At 50.3% G+C, this 22,970-nt stretch overlaps 3 protein-coding genes across 3 annotated transcripts; 1 reads left to right on the forward strand and 2 right to left on the reverse strand.

The window, feature by feature from the left end:
- Window positions 1–152: 152 nt before the first annotated feature.
- TGME49_222840 (Ser/Thr phosphatase family protein) lies at window positions 153–7,171 on the reverse strand (the record flags this gene model as incomplete). The annotated part of the gene is made up of 10 exons (XM_002370030.2): window positions 153–872; window positions 1,690–1,802; window positions 2,106–2,180; window positions 2,501–2,598; window positions 3,152–3,200; window positions 3,846–3,943; window positions 4,665–4,740; window positions 5,655–5,714; window positions 6,210–6,365; window positions 6,707–7,171. 10 exons carry the CDS (start codon window positions 7,169–7,171, stop codon window positions 761–763), a joined length of 1,302 nt encoding a protein of 433 aa, XP_002370071.2. The 3' UTR covers window positions 153–760.
- On the forward strand, window positions 7,075–10,443 carry TGME49_222850 (stress responsive a/b barrel domain-containing protein). Its single transcript, XM_002370031.2, has one exon. The coding sequence runs from the start codon at window positions 8,076–8,078 to the stop codon at window positions 8,379–8,381; it is 306 nt and encodes a 101-aa protein (XP_002370072.1). The 5' UTR covers window positions 7,075–8,075; the 3' UTR covers window positions 8,382–10,443.
- Window positions 9,822–22,849, reverse strand: TGME49_222860 (eukaryotic translation initiation factor, putative). Its single transcript, XM_002370032.2, has 18 exons — window positions 22,276–22,849; window positions 20,883–21,052; window positions 19,881–20,010; window positions 19,263–19,369; window positions 18,815–18,961; window positions 18,009–18,168; window positions 17,252–17,319; window positions 16,862–16,961; window positions 16,410–16,597; window positions 15,999–16,137; window positions 14,817–14,932; window positions 13,737–13,881; window positions 13,394–13,477; window positions 12,774–12,931; window positions 12,486–12,621; window positions 11,891–12,035; window positions 11,376–11,505; window positions 9,822–10,951 (listed from the first exon to the last, which is right to left on the reverse strand). The coding sequence occupies exons 1-18, from the start codon at window positions 22,304–22,306 to the stop codon at window positions 10,835–10,837; spliced, it is 2,271 nt and encodes a 756-aa protein (XP_002370073.1). The 5' UTR covers window positions 22,307–22,849; the 3' UTR covers window positions 9,822–10,834.
- Window positions 22,850–22,970: the final 121 nt, after the last annotated feature.

Genomic DNA, 22,970 nt, shown 5'->3' on the forward strand with positions numbered 1-22,970 from the left:
ACACTGAACTTTCTTCCAGAGCTGTGGAACTAAGCGTCATGTACTGACTGCGGCGTCTAAGGAATCGTGGTGAGCGGCGTGACCTAACCGGTGGCAAAGTGAAGGATTGTCGGCGACACATTCCACCGTGTGACAGCGGTTGACACAAAAAATGACAGATCACAATGGCAGCGTGCCTCTTTACTCATTTTTGTCCTCAAGGTTTTACACAAGAAAGGACTCGAGTGCCGTTCTTAAAATGGCTGCCTGTCTAAAATTGTTGCATATCCATACGAGGTGAATCTGACAGGCGAATCACCCCAGCACGGAATCCCTGTATCATCGTAGGGCATCATCGGCAGAAATACGCTGCCGACCAAATTCGCTACTATAACCGAAGGTGCCTGCCGCATTGTCTGCAGCTGTAAACTCCACTTTCCCTTCCGCACACCTACACTACTTGCTTCAGTTCCCACTCCTGATAAAGGGGCTGGAAACCTAGAAAGACCCGGTGGCCGTACCTGAACGAGAGGCTGAGCGAGACACCGCTAGTAGCTATTCAGCGGAAAAAGACCGTAACAAACAAAAGCGCCGCGAGACAGCAGATTAATATTTTTCACGAGAGCGGCGGATCCTGGAAAGCGAGACGGGCCACAGACGGACTCCTTGCCGTAGTCAACTTTATCGCCCAGATCTGAACTGTGCCAGGAGTGTGCCAGTCAAAAGTGCGATGTGAAATCTTGCTTTGGCGACAGAGAATTCAGTCGTTTCGGGGCACCCTCTAGTTAGTGACTGAAGTGCACTTTTCTTCAGGTATGTGCGATTCCAAAAGCGCAAAGAACTCGTGCTTCACAGCGCCTCTTGCGTCGACATGGACCATCCTAAACCCCGCTCTGCAAAAATGGAACAGCAGACCCTGTATGCACTTTACTTCAGCGCTCCTCGTCGCTATGCCGCACTCGTACGAATGGAGCAAAACAAGAATCAGGCAGGCATTCTTAGCATCCAACACAAGTTGAGTGTCAATCACAATGACCATTCGACACATGGTCTCTAAAAGCATGATAAAGAACAAGGTCTCTTGATTTCCATGAACACAGTGGTTTACTACATTAGTTTCGTTCTCGCAGTCTGTAGTAAGTTGACATGCAAACGCATTCACTGTGAAGCTTAAACGGAGTGCAGCTGAATTCTCTACCCCAGTTATGAGACGCGTGCACCCACGTTCTCTACGACTGTTGCACACCACCACCCCACTGGACTGCTCACGGCCGCTCGCTGTGTTACACTTCAACAACGTACGACCCCCTGATACCAAAGTCCAGGTGTGTGTACTGAAGTAATCGCTGTCCGAGACTACATTCATTTTTTTCCAGCCTTCCGCAAATGTGTATGGACATCGGGAAAAATGATTTACTGCGGTGCGAGAGTCATTACAAACCCATCCCAATGATACGAATACTTAAATGTGTCACGAAGCGTGCAACAGCAATTGCACAATAACAGAAACTAGACTCCGCACGGCACTAGTTGTTTCGGAACGTACCTGCCATCATCACTACACAGCAAGTAGTAAGGCTCAAGTAATGTTGAGAGACTCATAACAGAAAGATCACCACAAGCCTATGAATCGCCAGGCAAATCGTTTCGAAGCAACAGGTCTTTATCTCACAGGTTACACACGCCTATAGTTCACAGATAACGGCTTACGGCGCATCTCCTAGCGGCAGGCCTGTTGCCGACGTGACGACTTGCTCGAGACCAGGATCGCTTGCGTGCACAACCATGTTGTCGTGCAAGTGGCCATGAAAGGAGTGTGACACCTGGGAAACATACACACGGCTGTTTTGAACACCTCCGCATCAACTCGACTCTTAACTTCATTTTCAATAGTCTTTCTGACAGATCATCCAAGCTGGAAGTGTACCGAGAACTTACGAACCGGCACTTCATGGTTTCCACCTGCGACTCGGGTTCCTCAGCAAAGCTCACACGCTGATTCCGATGAAGCTCACTCACTCCGATCGTCTGCGCCAGCACATCTTTTTTCTCGCTCTCCCGTCGCTTTTTTTGAGAAAAAAGACTATACCATCCGTTCTCGTTTCCCCAGTTTCCTCTCGGCTCACTGTGGAGTTCCTCAGCAAGCTTCGAAGCCTGTCTCGCTGCGCCCGAGGCAGGTGGAAGTGGCTTTTTGGAGTATCCTGCAAAAAGAGAGAACCCTCCACGCGTGCTTCTGGGAGAGATCTCAAAGCAGAACATAACCCCCCATTAAGCGTGTGCCACTTAAACCGTATACCCCGGTCCAACAGGTTGCCGTTCAATATTCGCAAGACGGACAGAAAAACAGACAGATCGATGGTCTCATCGTTGGGAAGCTAGTCTGTAGCCGCTGTCAGGACGCTGGAGAAGGCACCGAGACGCGTGTTTCTGCTTTAGCCGTTTTCGATCCACTTCGTCGGCGGCACTGACAGTCTCGTGCTTGCGCTGCCATGGTCAGAAGCACGCAGAGCCACAGTCGTACGAGGTTCAAAGGTCGAATGTGGATGATGCCGATGTCGTCTGCTTCGTTCCAGTCACTCCAGAAAAACGCGTGGTGCATGAAGAGCAGAACCGGTTTCCCTGAAAGAGATCGCCGACATGAATTGCCGCGGACGTCTGGCAAATCGCCTGCCTCTCAGAACGCACTGTGACGGCAAACGCGAACTTGACCATAGACACTGCGGCTCAAATCCAGGAAACGGTGGCTGCGATCGCAGAGCACTCCGTCCGCTTCACGTAGACATCCACGAGAAGGCTATCCCATGGGAGCGAGTTGCGTAGCCTGCCCCAACTCACAACCACCAGCACGGGCACAGTGGTGTGGCAACCGCGCGACACGCGGTCTTGAACACAAATTCATTCGAACCGTTGGTGTGTTAGCTTTTTCGTCAACAACATGTCGGTGAAGTATCCATAAAAAAAGAAACGTATCTGGTCATCATAACACCACAAAAGATGGCGCTATCAAGTTTAAACTCTAGACAGGATACGTTTGCGTGTTAACGTCCTAGAGCCCATGTGAGCATTGATGAAACCTCAGATGTAACTCCCTTCATGAACATCAAATGAGTCTTTACTGATTACACCCTGCAAACTGAATGTACGGGAGGTTTTCAAACTGAACTACGCTTACGCTCTTCTTTCGCCGTCTCTAATTCCTCCTTTAGCCATACGAACTGTGCCTGCAAACATGCCAAAGCTCAGTGACAGAAATACCCCTGGCGGGCCCGTTTCGCCAGAAATGACGGATCTTCGGCCCAACCTCGACATGTGAACTTTCCAGATCCACGCAGTCTCTCACGCATCCCTTCTGCGTCCACTTCCCCTCTTTCTTAGATGGATGCTTTCTATACCGTCGCACGACACGGCTTGTCGAAAGGGATAGCGCTCGCTTGACACGTACAGGAAACCTTTATTCCAAGACCATAAAGAAGGGCAGTTATTCGCAGCTTCGCCGAAGCTGGTACTACTAGATGACCCTAGCGCACTAAGCAGCAGCCTTCAGAGTGTTGATAAGTGACAAAATCCGTAAAAACTTCGGTTCCTCTGGTGAGGAACTTTCATGCTTTAGACAAATGCGATTAAAAAGAGCCGCGCCCAGCCGACATGAAAACCGGTAGTGGATTGAAGTCCAACACTTTTAGCTGCGTTCAGCATGCCACTGGGGAGGTGGTGAAGAGTAAACACGGAGAACATCGCCTGTCTCCCATCCTTGAAGTCCTATTCAGTAACCTCGGTACCATAATATCTCGATTAACTCGATTTGAGTTGAACCAAGCAAGCATTGCACCAAACGAAACTGGAGATCTTTCGCTAATGGCACACACCTCAGCTTCTCCAGGTGCATTGGCCGGGTTGAAGAACAAGCAAGAATTCAAGACGATGCCGCGAGCGTGGCCGAGGTCGAAACTGTAGTAATCATCGCCTGCGAGAAAGACATTGGCAAATTGAACATGCGACGCCCGGCTGATGCAGAAACTCCGGAAATGGGCGACAGAAAGCAAAACAAAGCAACTCAGTGTGGCTCTCCTCACATTACGGTAAAAGTCGTTTCTGTACAGATGATCCGCAGTCCAAAAACGTGAACTCAGATCGAAAAGACATAAAAAGGGCAGTAATAAGGATACTCAGCATGACTGGAAACAAGAAAAGTAGAGACAACCTCGTTTTCTTGGACGCCGGAAAGGAGAAATACCAGACAAGAAGAACCAACGAAGACCTGTGCCCCCGCCCCCATCGCGTTACTTGACGAGACTCAGTTCGCAAATGCTTTACATTGTCTCTCAACTCCTCAGTGTATGCAGCACGTATATTACACAAGAAAAGACTGAAACATGTTTCTACGTTTCTTCGCCTCTAACTCCATCGTTCCTAAGTAAGAGTACGTTAGAAGGGACCGTTCACTGTCAGATGTAATATGTGAGCTGGGTAACGGAGACAGCCGAAAAACTCGAAGTCCTTAGTTTCCTTCCTCGCATGTACAGAAAACCTTCGATTTTCAGCCCATGTGGCCCGTTTGCCGCATTTAACGATTCCCATTGTTAGTCTGGGCTGTGTATTGGCTTCGTGCATTGCTTTGTTTGGTAATCCCTGGATAGTGCCGTCGCCGACGGCAAGTAACTGTAAATCTGAGACGCTGTACATACCCCAGAGAGCTCGGAAGTCATCGAGGTTCTGCTCCGTCGGCGCGTTACCCACATCGTGGTTGCCAGCGACAATCAACTGAAAACATATGCATTTTGGACGAAAGACATACGCAAAAACTGAATCACCTTGCCTCCCATTCAACACCTAATTCTTTCGCGGTCTGGTTGTTGCGAACGAGGAAGAGGTGGACCATGTATGCCGTTCTATACCGATGAAACAGACGATCCCCGTGAGCACACCGCCTTTCCTCAGTTTTTCCACGATACAAGGAGCACCTTGAAATCGTCTAACGACCCTTCAGTGTGTTCCAGGTACAAACTCTCTGCTCTTTAATCGCAACACGAGTGCTACACGACACATATCTGAAGTTCATACACGAAAACCGACAACTTCCACCGAGAAACACCAGTAGACCAAGGCAGAAGGTGTTGCATTCAGGATGGAGTCGATTAGGAAACATACAATCTATGTCCTGTGGTCGCTATAGAGACACGAGATGGATGCGGTCAACGAACCGAGTGACGTCTTTCACCAGACTGCAACGGGGGAAAACGACAACGTAGAAAAGGCTTGAAGAGCCCTGTCGACTTCTCTCGCGAATTTGCTGTGCACTGTGAAAAAGTGATTGCTTGGGCATATACGAGCATCTTCTTGATTCTTATAGATGGCGCTACTCCACAAACAGCGCACCTCCCACAGGGTAGGCGAGCTGTGAACGCATTAGATCATCGAACATAACGGTATGTTCTTGAAAGTAACGGAAAAATAAGCTGTAAACAAAGTAATTCTTAACAAAAACTGAAGAGTCAAGCACGTACAAGTCGTACAGGGAGTAGGGGCGCAACAGAAACAGGCGTAGACACACTGAGAAGTCTAGGCCCCCAAAATGCAGGCTCCACCGATATCCAGCAGGAGCAGATGTGCCAGGCGTGTTGGTCTTTCACAAGAAAACGCCCTGCATGCACCTCCAGACTCTCCCACTCTCTTACCACAGGGACATCGCCTGAAAATGACTGTAGGGTCTGACGAATATCGCTGATCTCACGTTCCTGCAACGGGAAAGCCAACGCGATTTGTCTTGAAGAAGGCAGGACGCCTCTCTCGCGAACTACGCACCTATATTAGCAGGGGCGTTTTTACATGTGTTTTTGCGAGTCGACTCTCCCGTGACCCCTCGCCTCAACCTCGATTCAGTTGTTCCAGGACGTCAAACACGACATCGCGGATCCAGCTCAGGCTTCCCCTCGTTCTAGGAAGAATGCTGCGCTCTCGTACTCTTGGCTAGACTCGCATCCACAGCCAGTATCTGTCACCGAGCTCCCAGAGTATGGGCACACACAACCACGGGAGCCCCCCAAGACGGAAATTTCCTAAGAGCCACTCGTAAGAAGACTGATCGAGTTCAGTACGATAGACACTTCGCAGCTGTTACTAACAAAGGATGAAAAGGAACTTAGGGCGCGGCGGCGCAGTTCCTTCGGCAGCCATCCCAGTGCTCCGCCTTCCCTCGGGCACTAAAAGGAACAAAGTGTCATTGCTCGCACCCTGTTTAGCCGGTTACCCTCGTCTTCAGGGAACGCCTGCACCAAGTCGCCAAGGACGATGATGAAAGCCGGATTCTGTCGCTTTATCGCATCAAGTCCGCAGCGTAGCCTGCCGATCTCTTCAGCCCACTCGGCATTCTTCTTCAGCATGCCGAGCTACGAAGGAAAAGGAGACGAGAACGAACAGAGTTAATGCGCATGGCGAAGAAGTGCACACAGAAGCGGCAGGTGGATGCTGCTTTTCTCGGTCGTGGTGTCTACGGTGCTTCGAACAAGCGCCTATCCAGCACGGGCAGAGACTGAAAATAGGACAGTTGGGCCGCTCTCCAGTTTCAGGATATGAACCGGAGAGCATCAGTTCTAGATGGGTATTTAGGGGGGCAAGTGATCGCCGTTATCTCTTTAGAATGTCTCTATAACGAAACACGTTTAAAATTGCCTGGAAGCAGATATCCATGATGGGTCCTGAAAACTAGTACAGCCTGCAAAAAACTCACTTGGGGGTCGGCAATGATGCCGAATGAGACGACTCTATCAGAGGTTTCTGCCTTTTCTGTCGCACCGTGATCGTCTGCGAGAGCAGAGCCTCCACCACTTGGCGGTTGCCACTGCCGTACACACACTTTAACGATTCCCATGAAGACGAACTCCGGAACACAAGGAAAACAAACTTGGTGGTCGACAGAAAAGTCGGATTCGATGCGAAACAGCTCGTTCCGCCCTCGAAGGCACAGTGTGTCCGATTCTGAAGAAAGTACGCGAGTGTCGGGGGGTATATTTGAGACTAAAAGAGAGACCGAGAGGTGAAGAGACGGAATTTCGCCTCGCGTCTCAAATGGGCTGCATGCTTTGGGTGCCAGTGCCAAACACGACAGTGGCGTCCGCTGAATCGTAGGAGCGCCCAACACTCCAAAACGAGGCCATCTCAGCAAAATTGCAATGTATTCAGCAACACGTAGCATACCATTTCGAGGCTGGAAACTGCCTCACAATTACCGAATTTGCATCGGCTTTAGATGGCTACTCCAAACTACCAGAGGCATGCACCTGTTCTCAGAGTCGAGGGCAGGACCCTCGTCTAGAGCCAAACAGAGCGAACGAAAGTGTTCCCACTGTCGAAAATGACGGAAAATCGCCCAGTTTTTTAACACTTACCGCAGAGCAGCTATGCAAGTGAACCCGTCCCTGCATTGCTCGGTTTCCTCTCGATTTTGCGACGTCAACTCAGTCCCTGAGTAACGGAGGATCGCGTTGGAACTCTTCAGTCGCTGATACCTGGCGGTCGTCGCGCTTTCTAGTTCCGTTCGTGTTAATTCATGACCTGGAGGTAAAAGGTGTTGTTAACGGATTATCTGCTGTGTAAGAGCATGAAAGGCTGGAAATATGTTGTCTCATCTGGGACTCTATGTACATCGGATATGTTGTGGCGTGGCTGGTGTTCGAGTGTGGTAAGTGTGTCCGTGCATTGAAATTGTACTTTCTGTCAGGAAGAGATGGAAACTTTTTCCGCAGAAGTACTTCTGCATTGTTAATTGCTGGAAAGGTGTACACGAGTTTGGGACGCGGTCTTTTTTTCTTGCTGTCGGAGTTCTTGCTCGGATGCTGGAGGATGTCTTCTGCGCGGAGACACCCAGTACGGGGTTCAGCGACTTTTCCCGTGGCACCTGAAGTGCCAGCATTGGATGCCGCTTCTGGCACGTTCAACTAGAAGCGGAGACACGACGTGGAAGATCGCTGCCGTGATTTGTCCTGGGTGCCGCGTTTCGTGTATTTTTCGTGCGTCGCTTAGCACGGATTTCGTTCCTGCCTTTGCACGGTCCGCCTCTGCTCCCCCGTTCGCCTCACCAGACGGAAGTTTTTCAAAAGATGGCATACGGCCTGCGTCATATTGTGTGCTTCAAGTTCAAGCCGGCCACTCCGGCTGAACTCCTGGAACAGTTCATTCAAGACGGCCGACAGCTGAAAGCTCTCATTCCGGAGCTCGACTTCTTCATCGATATGCGGACCTCTGTAACAGAGGATCGGACAAAGGGCTTCTCGCACTTTCTCTACTCTGAATTCCACGGGAAGGACCAGCTGCAGGTGTACGCGGAGCACCCAAAGCACAAGGAATTTGTCGCCAAGTTCAAGCCTCATTTCGAAGACGTCATGGCCTTTGACCTCCCGATGTAATTCGCGCTCTCCACCTCTTGTGTCAAAAGGCCCATATTTCCTCGAGCACACTGGCGACAATCGCAAACAGGGACCAGCAACTGTCAAACTAGCTTTTTTGGTCACCACAAAGTGCGGAAACACAGGAACCAGATAGGTCGGCACTTAAGTCTTTCTTTTCCGTGACAACGTGAAATCAGTTCCTGGTGGCACACTTTGAGTAAGGGATGAGTGGCCCCAGCATAGCGATCTCCGTTGCACAGTTAAGGTTACGTTTGTGGGCTACCGAGACTGGTTGTGGAAGTGTCAAAAAGTACACTTGTGACACTTGTATCTCCCCGTTAAGGAAAGCGAGCTGTGTTTTTCACCTTGTCGTGGACGATACGAAAGGACACCGTTGGCGGCGCATTTCTCCCTGACACAGAGAAGAAGGGCATGCTAGTTGCTGGGCGTATTGGCCGCTGCCTCGACTCTCGAATAATGCGAGGAAGAGACTGACATTCGACACCGTGGATCAACTTTGACTTAGACACACAGACGAGATCGATTAGTGTCATGGTGACTTCACACCGAGGTATGGCCAGGCACAATGAAAGCAAACTACCGAATGATTTCTGTGAGCCACATTACTGCCAGGAGCCAGAGGTATTTGCGCTCCAAAGCAAAGAGAATCGACGTTTGAAATGGAGGTCTGGTCGACTCTCCACTGGCAATCGACTCGCGTTCCTGCCAGCACGACGCACCAGCTGAGCCTGCAGTGAAGATCGGGATTCATTCTCTGTTCAAAGCAACTGAGTCGTGACACGACTAGTTCTCTGCAATAAAATCCCAGCTTGCAAAGCTCCACTGCAAAGAGGGACGAGAAGCCTGGAAGTCTAACTCGGAGTTGTGAGAAGCTGTTTCTCGTGACTGCACATTTGAAGGTGGAGTTCTGAAGGAATAAAACACAGCCAGCAAACTGAAGCAGCTACGCTTACACATGCCACCTTTCGTTTGAGGGAACAACTCTGGATGCAAGTCGAACATGATACGGAATGTTTTTGTGTGACGATGCAGTGTGACGGAAACATTTAGAGTGTAAGGATGCCCCGGCAACGTTGCAGAAGCCGACTGTCGGGAGACAGCGATGCAGCAAGTGGTGTTTTTGCGCCGGTGATATTCATTCGTGACTGGGCGTGTTTGCCACGTTATCACCTCCGACGGCATTTCCGATTGACTGCCTTTGAGTGAACTGCATTTCTTCGAAACGGCTAAGTCCTTTCTTGCCCGTACCTCCGCGTGGCCAGCACTAGCAAAGCGCGTTCACCTAGGGAAGAACGGACCGCAGCAGATGCCAAACGTTTGAATTCAGCGCTTTCCACACTCACAAAGCAGGCATCTTTGCTCTCCCTACTTATTTCCCGCCAAGCATCGCGCTGCTCTCTGTTTGGCGACCCGCTTTTTACGGACGTTCTGTGGAATTCTGAGTAACATTCTTTTGTCTGAGCCGTAGTCGTGTGTGCGCTTGCAAATGAACAGCCAGCTCGGAAAGAACATCGGAGGCCCTTGCGCCAAACTGGCACTTCGGTGAAGGAGTCTCCTAGGTGCAACATCGATACACAACAGCGTCGAGCTTAGGGAGATCGTTCGAAATGTAAGCACGCACAAATGCTGTGCATCGTGGCAGTGGTGGTGTACGGCACGGAGTGTAACCGAAACTAACGCGGCGCATTCGATCTTTTACGCGCTTGTTCCCTTTGGTACAAACATCGGTTCCGCACGCACTTCACATCAGTCCAAAGGCGAGAGAGGAATTGCTTCCATCTGCCGAAACACAACTTCTGCATCGCCTACCGTAGCGCGGGGCTCCTCTTTTGTTCATCGTGAAACCGACGCTGATTACACTTACCATCAAGCCTGAATATGCATAAAGCCACTGAACATCTTCTACTCTCTTGTGCTTCATTCTGGTGCGAGCATTCGTGTATCCGGCTGCAAATACTCCAGGTGTTTCCGGCATCCAGCAAGGAAGTGACCGTGTGTCTGGGCTGTTGGGCAGCGTTCGCATCGTCTGGTGAATCTTTAGAAAGCTCCGAAAGCCGAGATGTGAAGAGTCTTCATCGTGCCAAGGGATCGGTGCTACGTTCATGTTCATCTAGACAAGATGACAGTTGCAGCGTGTTTCTCCGTTATTTCAGTGAAGTGTTACGCACCAGCCGAGGTGCTTTTCATGAAAGAAAGAGCAGACTGATGGGGCCCGGAGGCGAGGAGATGGAACAATATAATCGTCCTCGGTTTTGATTTAGGAGAGCACCAGTACCCGACCGGGTTTTGACACATTCTGAGGAAATGACTGCTATTTTGGGGTCATAGGGTAGAATGTGTGTCACAAGAACAAGTTTTCACAGAGAGCGACAACGACAAGAAGCGACCAGTAGAGAGCAAGGTGACAGGACGAAAAAGCACGAATCGTCTCCCACTCCCAGTTTCGAAGTTTATGTAATGATCTCCTCCTTGACTTCGAGTTCGTCTTCGATAACTTCTTCTTTATCCTCCCAGTCAAACTGGGCGTCGAATGTTTCATAAGCCAGCTGCCAGTCGTCGTAAAGCTCCTGTAAACAAAGACACCAAAACCGCCTCCACCACGTGGTCGTGAACCCTCCACACTTTTCACACTTTCTAGCGGGACGTTTCATTTCCTCACCGGTCACGACCACCTCACTATGTCTGCTTTCAGTGCTCCCGGATCTACAGCAGGACCCGTTCCAGACACATCGACTATGTCGCACATCGCAGCAGACGAAAAACCGTTTACGCGAAAAGTACCTGACCTTTTCCGTTGGATTTTCTTCACAACAAGCAACAGTCGCGGTTGATTGAGAGGCCCTCTTTAAATCATCGCCGTCGAATGGGAACACGCTTGTTCTCAATTATACTAGAAACCCAGAACCACACCCGCAGAGAGCACCATCTGACAACCTGATCACATCGCTGGCAACCTGAGAGGCAGTGCCGTTCTAAAGGAAAGACACTCACATGGTCGACCTTCCACTGGTTGAGTCCGTCGAGGACTTTGGTAAATTCGTCCATTTCCTCCTTTCTTTGACGGATGAAGGCGGATCGCTGCTCCAGTCGCAGTTTCTCGTCCTCTGCCTCGTACCGTTTGCTGCGAAACGAACCACATTTCGAGTCACAGTTGTGAACAAACACTCCGGAGTTTAGAAAAACCGACGTCGTATTATTCAGACACGAGCACATGTAGACATGTTTTAAACACACGAGGCCGGGACGTGTACATAGAACCTTTGATGCAGGAGCCAACGTCTTCAATGCGACATACGAACGACTCTTTGGACTTCTTCCGCTCGTGCCATTTCTAGCTTGTCTTACACTCGTTTTACGCACATTCTACATGAATTTATATATTCTGCGACAGCAGAGCGAGAAGGGAAAGGTGTTCCAAAGAACGCGGATCGCGACAGACACACATCAACTGCACGAGTCCTGAGCACGGAAAAACCGATTTCTCTGTGTTCAGTCGTCATCTTTACCTGTAATCCTTCATTTTCTTCTTGATTTCCTCGATCTTCTCTTTCTTCAAAAGCGACGGCGGATGTGGTCGCCACAGGAACTGGTAGAACTGATCCTTTTGGCACTTGTACTGCAGTTTGCCTTGGAACGTCCAGATCTTGTAACCTGCACAAGATCAGCCACAGGCCGTGTGAACAGAAGAGATCTTGAGTTTCTCTGAACGCATCTCAACTCGATAAAACCGCACAAAGCGGCGAAGAGTGCTCCTCCATGTCAGGGACGGTGTACAGCACTCACGCCGAACTTGGCTGTCGACACCTCCTCACTCGAGTATTCACCACGCATAGAACCCAGACGCGGAATTCTGGTTGATACACTACACGATCTCCAGAGTGCTGGAGTCACAGATTTCTGTACTGCATGCAGAGCCGTAGTTGACGCCTGACACAGTCGACCTGCGGCAGTGGGCGAAGAAAAACTTTTGGCGACACGGGAGAGGCCGTCGACCATGTAGACGAGGTGGAGGTGTCAGTTTATGCTTCTGTGCCCGCTGGTGTCGAATTGTCACGTCGTTTTCTTTCGCGTTCACACGCGCAAGACGAAGCGGCTTCTCACCTGTGTTGGAACCCAGACGGAAGGAGGCGGTGTTGCTGCTCGGAAGCATCGGGAGCACGACCGCCGTGCTGAGGTATCGACCGCATGCAGACCACCTGACTTCGTTGACCATGAAGTGTTCATCCATGTGGAGCACCTGAAAGACGAGAGGAGACTCACAGACAGCAACGCGCAGTTCAGCAGAACGCGGAACAGACCGTCCGCTCTTCCCTCTGTCGAACCAGCGAAACGGTTTTTCTCCACACCCCACGGCTTCGGACACTGAACCTTCTTTCTGCCCGCTCTCACCTGGACAGTGTCTTGATCGTTCAGGCAGCAAAAAAGGAGAGTTCCGTCGAGACCGAGAGAAGCAAGGATGAAGTACGAACCAAACGGCGACCACTGCATGTAGTTCATGTATCCACTGATGTCGAAGGAGTAAATCAAAATCGTGTCGCGCTTGCCGTCTGCGAGACACACACAAGGCACACCCCGCAAACTCCAGAACAAAAAAGTTCGTTCGCCTTGGCACCACCGAAACGAGGCGGAAAGAACACACAGTCCGGAAAGACCACCAGTTTACACGTAAGAGGCGACAGACAAAGAACTCCAGATCGTCGATGTCGCTGCAGAGATGCAGACGTCGAGTAGACACAAGCCCAGCTGCAAAGTGAGGTGGGGAACCGCAAAGCCATGGACGTCCGTTCTGGCAACGTCTCCACAACTTCAAGTCGTAGAGAGGAAGCAGACACTGCCGCCAGAAGTCTCGTGGTTCAGCTGCACCGACCGCTAAACCCATGCACGACGACAGCTGTTTTTTGAGAAGTAAGTAGAGGAATCCAATTGACAGAATTAGGCAGTCAACACCTCCATCAACATTTGAGGAAATAAGGCGAAAGCAACTTCGAAAAAACTCGAAGTCAGCGTACCTTCGCTGGCATCGCACACGCGGTAGAATCGAAGAGCCTGGTTGCTCGTCTGCTCATCGTGGACAACAAGAGCGAATCTCTTGCCTGGAAGAAAGAAAACACACGAATCGTCACTTATGTCACACCCTCTGCCTTTCACCCTTCTTCTCTCTTGTTCCCATTGCCTGTAGTTCCTTCGTCTGTCTACAAACCATTGGGCCGCGCCTTTGTCCGTATCCCCACAGCTCAGTTCGCAGAGTCTCTTTCATGTCGGTGACATGTCTACGACTTGCATATTCCCTGGAGTTTCTGTTGCCGAACCGCCAAAATAGTTTCGCTTGTTATGCTGCTGGTTGATGCTCACTGTATCCTTCTTCCCAGTGCAGCTGCACAGCCACATCGTTGAGTTGCACGTTGTCGACCGGGATGTCCTTCTCTCTCATACGGAAGATTTCGAGCTGAGTAAACTCTTTCTTCCCCTTCTTTCCGGTTTTCTTGAACGCGACCGTCTGAAAAGAAGAATGGATTCACAGACGCTGCACATCCTCCAGACAGAGCCGTTCTGACAACGAACTTGATGATGTGCAGAAGGGGAAAGCAGCGGCGCTTCGTGTCTGAAGGTCCTGGGCAGAACGCATTCTTTGATCGCTGTTTCCTGTCAGCGCGATGCGTCTCCACATAAGGCAATTTTGGAGCTAAAAAATCGGGAAACACCATCAGAAGAATTGGTCGAGTTGTCGGACAAGCGCTCAGCAGGTCCCTCACAGGGAGAGAGAGAGAGAGAGAGACTGGGGAGCCCAAAGGCGTAACTCTGTGATCTCAGTGGACTTTTTTGCGGTGAAAAACACAGGGTTCTCTCGAAGCGTCCTGTCTCAACTTACACCGAACAAAGTGGACCTTTCCAGAAAAAAGTGTCTGATTATAAGATGATTCTTTCTCTAAAATGTGGTCAAAGGTCCCCGCAGATTCTCTCTTGAAACCGTTCGTCGCACCCCCTCTTTGCGGAGAACGAAGCCTCTCCCCAGTCGCCTCGGTAGGGAAGAAAAAACAGAGACAAGCTTTTTCTGAATCCGTTGAGTATAGATCTTGAACAAGTCAACAGCTCTTCACACGTAACGGGAGACACAAGCGCTTAACAGGCGCCCTTGTTGCTTTGAGACTTTTAAAGGCAACGCGGATCCGACTTCCGCCGCGAATTGCCAATAGTTGCACGTTCAGGGAACGCGCACAAATGCGGAGTAGCTGCACGCCAGCGAAGAGTGGGTAAAAACACGGCGACGGGAGAAAGATCACGAACATGCCGTCAACGAAGTACACGGCACACAGAAACAGCGGAACGCTCTTTTTCCGAAGGGCCAGACGCCCACGATGAACTAGAGAGAAAGAGAGGACGGGAGTTCAGGGGAGTGTAGAAAAAAGGACCAAGACAGATCCTCCAACTTACACGAAGGCAGAGGAAGTCTCCCTTGGACTGCCAGTGCATCGACGCACCCTTGACGTTGTACACGTTCTTGCTGCTCAGTTCGCGACGACTCGGAATTTCAACCAAAAGCAGCCGACCTGGAAAGTGACACAAAACAGAATTGGCGCGAAAGGGCTTGAGACAGTTCACGCACAGTTCGGTGTCCCGTGACTGGAGTTCGTTCTCACTCGCCTGCCGTGAAAAAGCGCTGTCTCGTTTGAAAGCACAGAAACGTTTCGGACACCTTGAACAGCATGCATGCGTCGCGAACTCACCGCCAGACGAAAAGCTCACATCAAACGCACTTGAAACAGGCACATCTCTGTACAGTACAACGTTTACAGGGAATCCCTACTCTTAAACCAACACATATACACATATAAATAAGCATATATACATATATACATGCGTGTATATCTACAAATTCGAGGCATGCATTTCCAAGCGTATCACCACATCTAGATGTAGTCTTATGTTGCTCTGTATGCCTGCCTAAATGTTGAGACTCCAACAAATATATATATATATATATATATATATATATTAAGGTATGTATGTATATGTTCATTTAAATGTTGAAATTTCAACATGTTGAGAGCGCCTCATCGACAGCAACACAGAACACGGGCAATGGAAAGAATTGCCTGTTGCTGCCGACACGTTACGCCTCAGATTTTTCTCGGCTGTCTTTCCGACTACTCTCCCGACAACGACGAGAGAGCAGATGAAAAAAGGAGACAGCCGGGAGAGCACCGTTCCCCCTTAAAAAACCAGTATCGACTTCCAAACAAGTGCTCCAACAATCAGTCCGTCTGGCGTACTGAGGCCGCACTTCCACGAGCACAAACATCGAAGTGTCACTCTCTTCACTGTCGTTCCGTTGGGAGATCCTTCACCCGTTCTAACGGATGGACAATGTTCCTAGTTCGAAGCACAAAGATTCAAAAGAACTCCTGAATTCTGTTATCAGTTCGTCACGGTACGTACACCTCGTTGGCTACCCCCAGGTTCGGCCTCATGTCCCGTTACGTATTGCAGAGTCTCATGTGGTTTCGGGCGCTTTTGGACTTTCTGCACGGTTGTGCCAGTGAACCTAGGCGACTTCGCTTCTCTCTACATCTGCGAACACTCGACAAAGGAGCCGTGTCCGTTCGAAAAACGCACCGGGAGCATCTTCAGATCCCTTGATCCAGACAGAAATGATGTTTTCTGTCGGCGACCACTCGAACTTTTCAAGAGGATACTTCAGAGACGACAGCTTTCCGTCGCGCGGGTCACGCAGAAGACGAACGGCGCAGCGATCCTGAAGAAAAAGCAAGCAGGAAACGCAGAGGTCAACAAGAATGCTCAGGCCACTTGGCATCGCGGAAACCATTAGCATGCATCTGTGTGCAAGCAGAACATGGAATGTACATACGGCAGACAGCGACAGTGTACGTACACACTCGAGAAGAACGGACTGGGAGTTGGACGGAACGGCGGAACGCCACGGCCATACAAACAGATCAACCGAACCAGCAGGAAGAGGGCCGTCCGTAGAAACGTGAAAGAGTGCATGCGCGTTGCGGTTTTTACCTTTCTCCCTTTTTCATCGCTCTTTTCGCCTTCAGCTTCTGGCTCGTCGTCGCACTCCATCTGGTAGACACAGAGCTCCTTCTCGCCCATGCGCGCAACGTAGCGGTCGTCATGAGAGAAAAGAAAATGCGGATATTCGCCTCCACGAGGAGAGTAAGCAGGTGTGGGGAACTGCCGCAGAAGCTCGCCTGAGTTTCAAAGGAAGACATGAGTCACTCAATGAGGCGCCAACTGAGGCTCGACCCCTGGTCACCACGATGAAGGGATAGTCCCAGGTTCCACGAACTGTAGGAACAAAATGACCCGATGTGCAGAAGCCGGGGGAGAGTTTTAGCGGACAGAACACCACAAACATATCGATAGGAGTTCCCCCGTGTCACGGAGTTCGAGTCACCGGTTTGGGAAAAGCAGACACGCTGCGACACCAAGGCAAAAAAAGTCAAGGTTCTCACCAGTCATGACCTTCCAGATGCGAACCGCCTTCTCGTTGCGCAGCTGGGCAGGGCTTCCATCCCAAGTGATCACGTACGTCTCATTGGGCGAAAAGTCGATCTGAAAAAAAAACAGGCGTTGGATGACAACGACACGATGCCCTCACACGGAAAAGGCTGAGTCCACTCCTTGTGAATCGCCTCCAGGACACACACACACAATTACATAATACGTAGACATACACATATTTGTATACATATACATATATATATATATATATGTGGATACATGCAGGAACAAGGCGAGCAGTAGAAAGAGACCAGAGACGTAGAGAGAAGCAAAACGGGGAGGCGAGATGACGGACAGGACGACTGCTTTACGTGCAGTGCCTTTGGGGAAATCAAGCTCACCTGTTTGACGTCTTTGTGCTCAAAACGAACTTTCTTCTCAAACTGGTCACCCGCCCAGAGCGCGATACCTGCACAAACAATCCACAAAATTAATTCGCATTCCCTGTTCGGCGCATCCCGCGAAGCCTGGCGAAGACTCTTTGTTTCGCCTTTTGAGTGTTTTCGGATCTGTGCACGTCGAGACCCATCCAAAGAGACACAGAGAACAACAAAAAAAGGTAAAATGGCAACGAGACAGCCGACAGGCGAGACACGACCGAGAAAGCCTCCGCAAAATACATTCTACAGGCGCTGTTGCTTGTCTTGAATCGATAACGGGACTTCGCGCCGCTTCAGAAAGTCACAAATAGCACCCGCGATTCCCCCGACGGCGTATTTGTTCTCGGTGTACACACAGTGCAGAGTTTCAATCAGTGCCAGTGCTGACATGCTACCAAGATGACCCTTTATGAAGAATACTGAAACACAGGGTAAATACGAAGAAGCGAGAAGCGTCGCTCCCGGTTGGATGCCTTAGCGTGGTGGTAGAGAATTCCGTTAAATAGTGCTGGGTCGGAGTGCGGGGAAGTCACTTCGTCATCACTCTATAACGCAAGTCACCGACATGACACGCTGGCGGTTTTTGGACTCGTACGAATCTCTCAAGAACGCGCTGAGTTTTTCCTGTACGACAGATGCACATCGATTGCCACTAAGGTGTGCAGCGCTTTTCCCAATATTCTCTGATGAGAAAAAACGCACGAAAACTGCAACCTACCAGGCCTGTGGAACGTCGCAAGGAAAGAACCTTGAGGAGACCACTGGACGCGGAAGTCTGTCCACACACGCTTGCCGTCAGCGCGCTCTCGATGCCCGTTATAGACCAGAACGCTGCAGTCTCTCTCAATTGGGTCATGCCAGTAAATCTCCGTCTCGCCCTGAGAAAAAAAATGATTTCGACATGTGTAACAGAAAGTCACCTCAAACTACGTACTCACGCATCTGCAAAACCACATACATACACGCAGGTATACATACATATATATATATATAGAGAGAGATATCTAGGTGTGTGTATCAATGGCTATCTAGATTGACTTGTCTGAAGCGACGTCGCCACGTGTCTCTCGGTCATATTGACACATGCATTTCGATATCTATCAACATTTATCCTTTTCCCGATAGAAATCTTTGATCTGCGTCTAGCTCTCTGTCTCGGTACATTCGCACATACGAAGGTGTGACAGGGATCAGAGCACTCGGATGACGAGCCTGAGTCCCCTTTTTTCAGAGACAAAAACGCATGCACAAAAATTGGCAAAAATCTACAAACGTCCACTCGACTTAGACCAACAGAGTGACACACGCGCCTGCAACGAAAAAATCTGATCTCAGCGCTCAGAACACGGATCTCGCATGGTGTGTATATCCACTCGGCAAATGCTTAATGACACCGTCTTTCGTACACTGAAAAGCAAAGCGTCTTTGACCTTCGTCCGCTTTGCTATTTTCTGAATCACGGGGCACATGCGAACGCCTTGGCGATCAATGGACGAACTACAGACGCATGCAGGCTGTGCGTACAGCGTAGCGAATGACGAATTGCTCGCGGCCACGGGCATCCAATAGCCACCAGCGGAAGTTCTCGCGGGTGAATCCGAGGAGTTTGATGGGCGGGCGGTAATTCGCGCCGCGTCCAACGATCTCGTCGAAGTCGTCCAACAAAGCAGCCTGGAAAATGAGTCAACACGGAAAAAGTGGAAACTTCCTTCACAGAAACGAGTCGGCAGGTGCAAGACGGGAGCCTCTCGAGAGCAGTTCACTCTTGTCTTCGCACCCGTCGCCGATCCCTCGGTGGTGCGCCGGACAGGTTTCTTCAGGAAGAAGTCGCCTTCCCGGAAGCAATGCGCAGGTCGGTATGTCGTAGCAGAAGCACCGCAATGCGTTTTTGTCGTTTAAGTGAATCTGCTGTAGCTTGGTGGTTTACAAAAGTCTCGAGATGCTTTGAAAGCCTGCAAAACGTTCTCCTCACCCGGAAAGTGTGTTTCGCATCCAGCGCCCAGCCATTGAGGTGGTGCGCTGCATGCTGTGCGTTAAACTGGTTGCTGAACGTGACAAAGCAGAAGCCCTTTGTCATTCCTGAAGACGAAACCAACAGGCAAGAAAACTGTGGGAGCGCCTTGTTCGCTTATCCCGGCTTTCGCTCCTCTTCATCACAGAAAAGGAAATCTCTCTGCGCATTGTGTGCGCCCCCTATGAACCGTTTTTTGAGGCCAGGACTCTTCCCATTGGTGAAAAAACGCGCTTATTCTCCAGCGCATTACACGGAGACAGGCCTGTTTAGACACGCTCTCTTTGAGGCAGAAGAACAGACGGAAGCCCAGCACGCAGAACAGCGGAGACACAGAATCGTCGATCTTCTTTTTCTAGCGAGGACACTCATCTCAAGGCCTAAGCCGTTGTGCGATTGAGGTTGCGAGCCGAGAACATCGACGAAAAGGGCCGTTCTTCTGACTGACGTATGTGGCAGAAAAGACAACAGGCTCCTCAGCTTTTGCCGGATCACCAGCAGACAATACACAGGCTCGCTGTTCTGAATAAAAGCTCTCGGAGGAGGTAGCGAGTCGCGAGAAGCAAGACAGTGACCCACCGGTTTCTTCGTTGACAGGCATCGAAATGGTGAGGCCCTCGTTTACACTCTCAGCGCCCTTCTTCAACAACTCCTCTCCCATCTTCTTGTCTAAGACAAGACGCAGTTTCTCGTGCTTGTCTTTGCCGACCTACAAGGAAGAGACAGAAACGCGCGGCAAAAACGACTTACGAAACACCGAAGGCATTTAGAAGTCATTGACGAAACGGATGCAATCGAACAGCATGCATTCACTTAAAAAAAAGAGTCAGAGACTCACACTTCTGCGGAGATCGCTCTTACACAAAAACACAACGCCAGACACCCGACGACAAAAAGAAAAGAAACAGGGAAAGAGGGATTCCCTAGAAAAGACGCCGCGCAAGAAAGTCATACACGTTCACCTTTTCCAAAAAACACGAAGTGCCACAAAAAACAAAGTGTCCCATACACACACCTCTCCCTCCTTCAAAAGCATGCACACATAATTATATACGCGCGCATGAATATACACGCATATATATATATATATATATATATATGCGTATATCTGCGTGATGCGCGACGCGCATGTGGTATAGTTGAGAAGCTATAGAGTGTCAGCATACGCGTCTGCGTGATGGGTCTCCCTCGTTTTTACAAATCGAGTAACACCCGTCACGTTCCTCACATTTGACTGGAAAGAATACTTCTGTTGATCTACATTTTGTCCATCTTCCCCTCTTCGTGGTGTCGTGACCGATTCCCTGGTCATTTGTGTGTAGGTACAGCAGGGGGACCGCGCCCCTGAAGAGCTTGGATTTTCGTGTCCCAGAACTGCAGCCATCCCATTCAGTGTTGTTGTTTCCAGTTAAATTTCAGAAACTCCAAACGCTTTCGCAGCCCTCCCGAGACGCCTAACCGCATTGAAAAGAGGTTTTCCCGGATTAGAGCAAATCACTGAACTCTCTGTTCGGTGAGAACTACACTGTCTGCGCTATTCGACTTTCGCGAAAGCAAGGAGCTTGCATGCTGTGTACGAACCTTGGGAACACCAACAAGAACGATAGTGGACGGAAAGGAGTAGTCCATCTGAAGAAGAGGCTCCATCTGAGAAAGCTTCTCCTTCAGCTTCTCCTCTCCTTGTTCAGAATCATCATCTTCGCCTTCGTCGCTGTCTTCAGACAGAAACTCCAGGAGGTCTTGTTCCTCCGCTGGATGCACATGCGCCAGGACCACAAACCGAGACATGTTCACCTCGACATCGAAACATATGCAGAGGGAGAATTATCAAAACTCGACGGCAACACATGCCGCAAACCCAAACAGACGCTACGGTACATGCGTCGATACAAATCCGAAAAGACCTAGCAGGGGACTTCATCACCCACAAACGACCAGACCGTTGCTGGGAAAGGAACATTTAGGATGTCAGAAAGAAACGCCTGGCTTCGTTCTCAACAAGGACAGAACGAATCAAACAAAGGAGACAGAGAGACAGTTTTTCTGGCGAATCAACCGTTCTCATTTTCGGAAAACTCAGGAAACTGAAAAGGAAAGCGTACCCATACCCCTCAAGTTCTGAAAAGAGATGCGTGGCAGCTGGTGAGGCTTGTTCGAAACTCATGATTCGATAGAGGGAGGACAACTCTCAGCGGTAGTGCAGAAAGCAAAGTGAGGCAGAGTTAAAATACGCATACTGTGACGTCTTCCACTTCCTATAAAAGCCATCTCTCAGTCGATCAGAAACGAAACTAACAGTCACAAACAACGCAGGTTCCGCGGTTGAACACGAGTGCGAAAGCTGTTCACAACGTCTTCAGCTGTGTTTCAGGAACTCCAAATTCCCCTTTACAACACAGAGGGGGTTTCCTCCGGAACTCCTTCATAAACGAGACTTCTCAGTGTAGATCAGATTCCCTCCAAACAAACCACCGCTGCGTCTATTGGGAACCATTATCTGGAGGCAGTTCAAAAAGCCGCCTCGATACCACCCTCCTCCGTGTTTCAACAGGCCCACAATGTCTACACGGGCTGGAGACGGCTTAGCGCAGACACCACATCTCCTCCGAACGACAGCTGCCAGAGATTCAATGCACAGATCGATTTCGTTTCTGTTCGTCGATGACAGGCCCAGAGCTCGGCAAGTGTAGACCCCCTTTCCACATTGGCAGTGCCTCGCTGCTGAATCAGAGAGTTTCCCTTGCCGCAGCATTTCCACACTGCCTCAAAACCTCGGGTCGCCTTCGTTACTCCCTTCAGTCACGACAAGAGGCGCGACGCATTGGTGTGGCTGGCGCAAGACTGCATGCCCGCCTGGTCGGTCGTTTCTAGGTTTCCACAGGTCGTCACTTCTGTGCAAGAAGAGCGCTTATCGGTTCGCTGAGAACTCGCAGGAAAGGAGGTAGGAGAGGAAAAAGGGAGAGGCGCCACTCACCTGGGAGGTCGTCCTTATCGATCCGAACCATCTTGCGGTAGGCGCGAGCAGAAGCGGAGATCAGGGGGGACGTGACGGGCGCCGAAAAGCCGCGATAGACACCCTGGTTAAAGGGGAAAAGGCCGGGGAAGAGAAAACGACGAGAAGGACTGAGGAGCCGGTTAGGGGAACTCCGTGACTGCGTAAGGGAGAAAAATGTGAAGAAAAAGTGACCCCCCACAAGCTTTGCGACTGGGGACCAGACAGAGGCTTCGAGAGACAGAGGGAAAAACCGGGAGTGGGCTACGGAAACGAAGGACGAAATGGAACCGGTGACGGATAAGAGAGACAGGCGGAGAACGGCAACGCGTCGTGGGGGCTGAAAAACGATTCAAAGTACCATAAATCTCTCAGTGGCGAGGCGGGAAAGTCGGGGCTGCCCCGGTGAAAATTTCCGCCGCAAGACTGACACCTTCTGGCGATGCCAGATTGAGAAAAAGAAAAGACCTCGAAAGTCCTCGGTCCCGTCGCGCGCGATTTCCAGCCAGCAAACACGCCAAAAAACCCTGCAGCGCTTTCCCCTCAGAACTCTCGCGCACACGACACAACCTTCATTCGCTCGTGCTTTCCACTCCCCTGAATTGAGCACTGAGTGCATGCATGCGAAAAGACCGTGTGCCCCCCTTGTGAGGGAAACCCCAGCAACGTGCAGCATT

Source organism: Toxoplasma gondii, chromosome II, assembly GCF_000006565.2.
Source record: "Toxoplasma gondii ME49 chromosome II, whole genome shotgun sequence".
Taxonomy (NCBI): domain Eukaryota; phylum Apicomplexa; class Conoidasida; order Eucoccidiorida; family Sarcocystidae; genus Toxoplasma; species Toxoplasma gondii.

Bases quoted from the DNA above. Each gene is read 5' to 3' on its own strand.
- TGME49_222850 (XM_002370031.2), top strand. From the start codon at position 8,076: ATGGCATACGGCCTGCGTCATATTGTGTGCTTCAAGTTCAAGCCGGCC.
- TGME49_222860 (XM_002370032.2), bottom strand. From the start codon at position 22,306: ATGGTTCGGATCGATAAGGACGACCTCCCAG. The intron at 13,882-14,816 runs GTAAGTTGGAGG...TCTTCTTTTCAG, and splicing joins GAGACTTCCTCTGCCTTCGT to ACGGTCGCGTTCAAGAAAAC. The intron at 12,622-12,773 runs GTGAGAGCGGGC...CTCGTCTTTCAG, and splicing joins ACGATCAAGACACTGTCCAG to GTGCTCCACATGGATGAACA.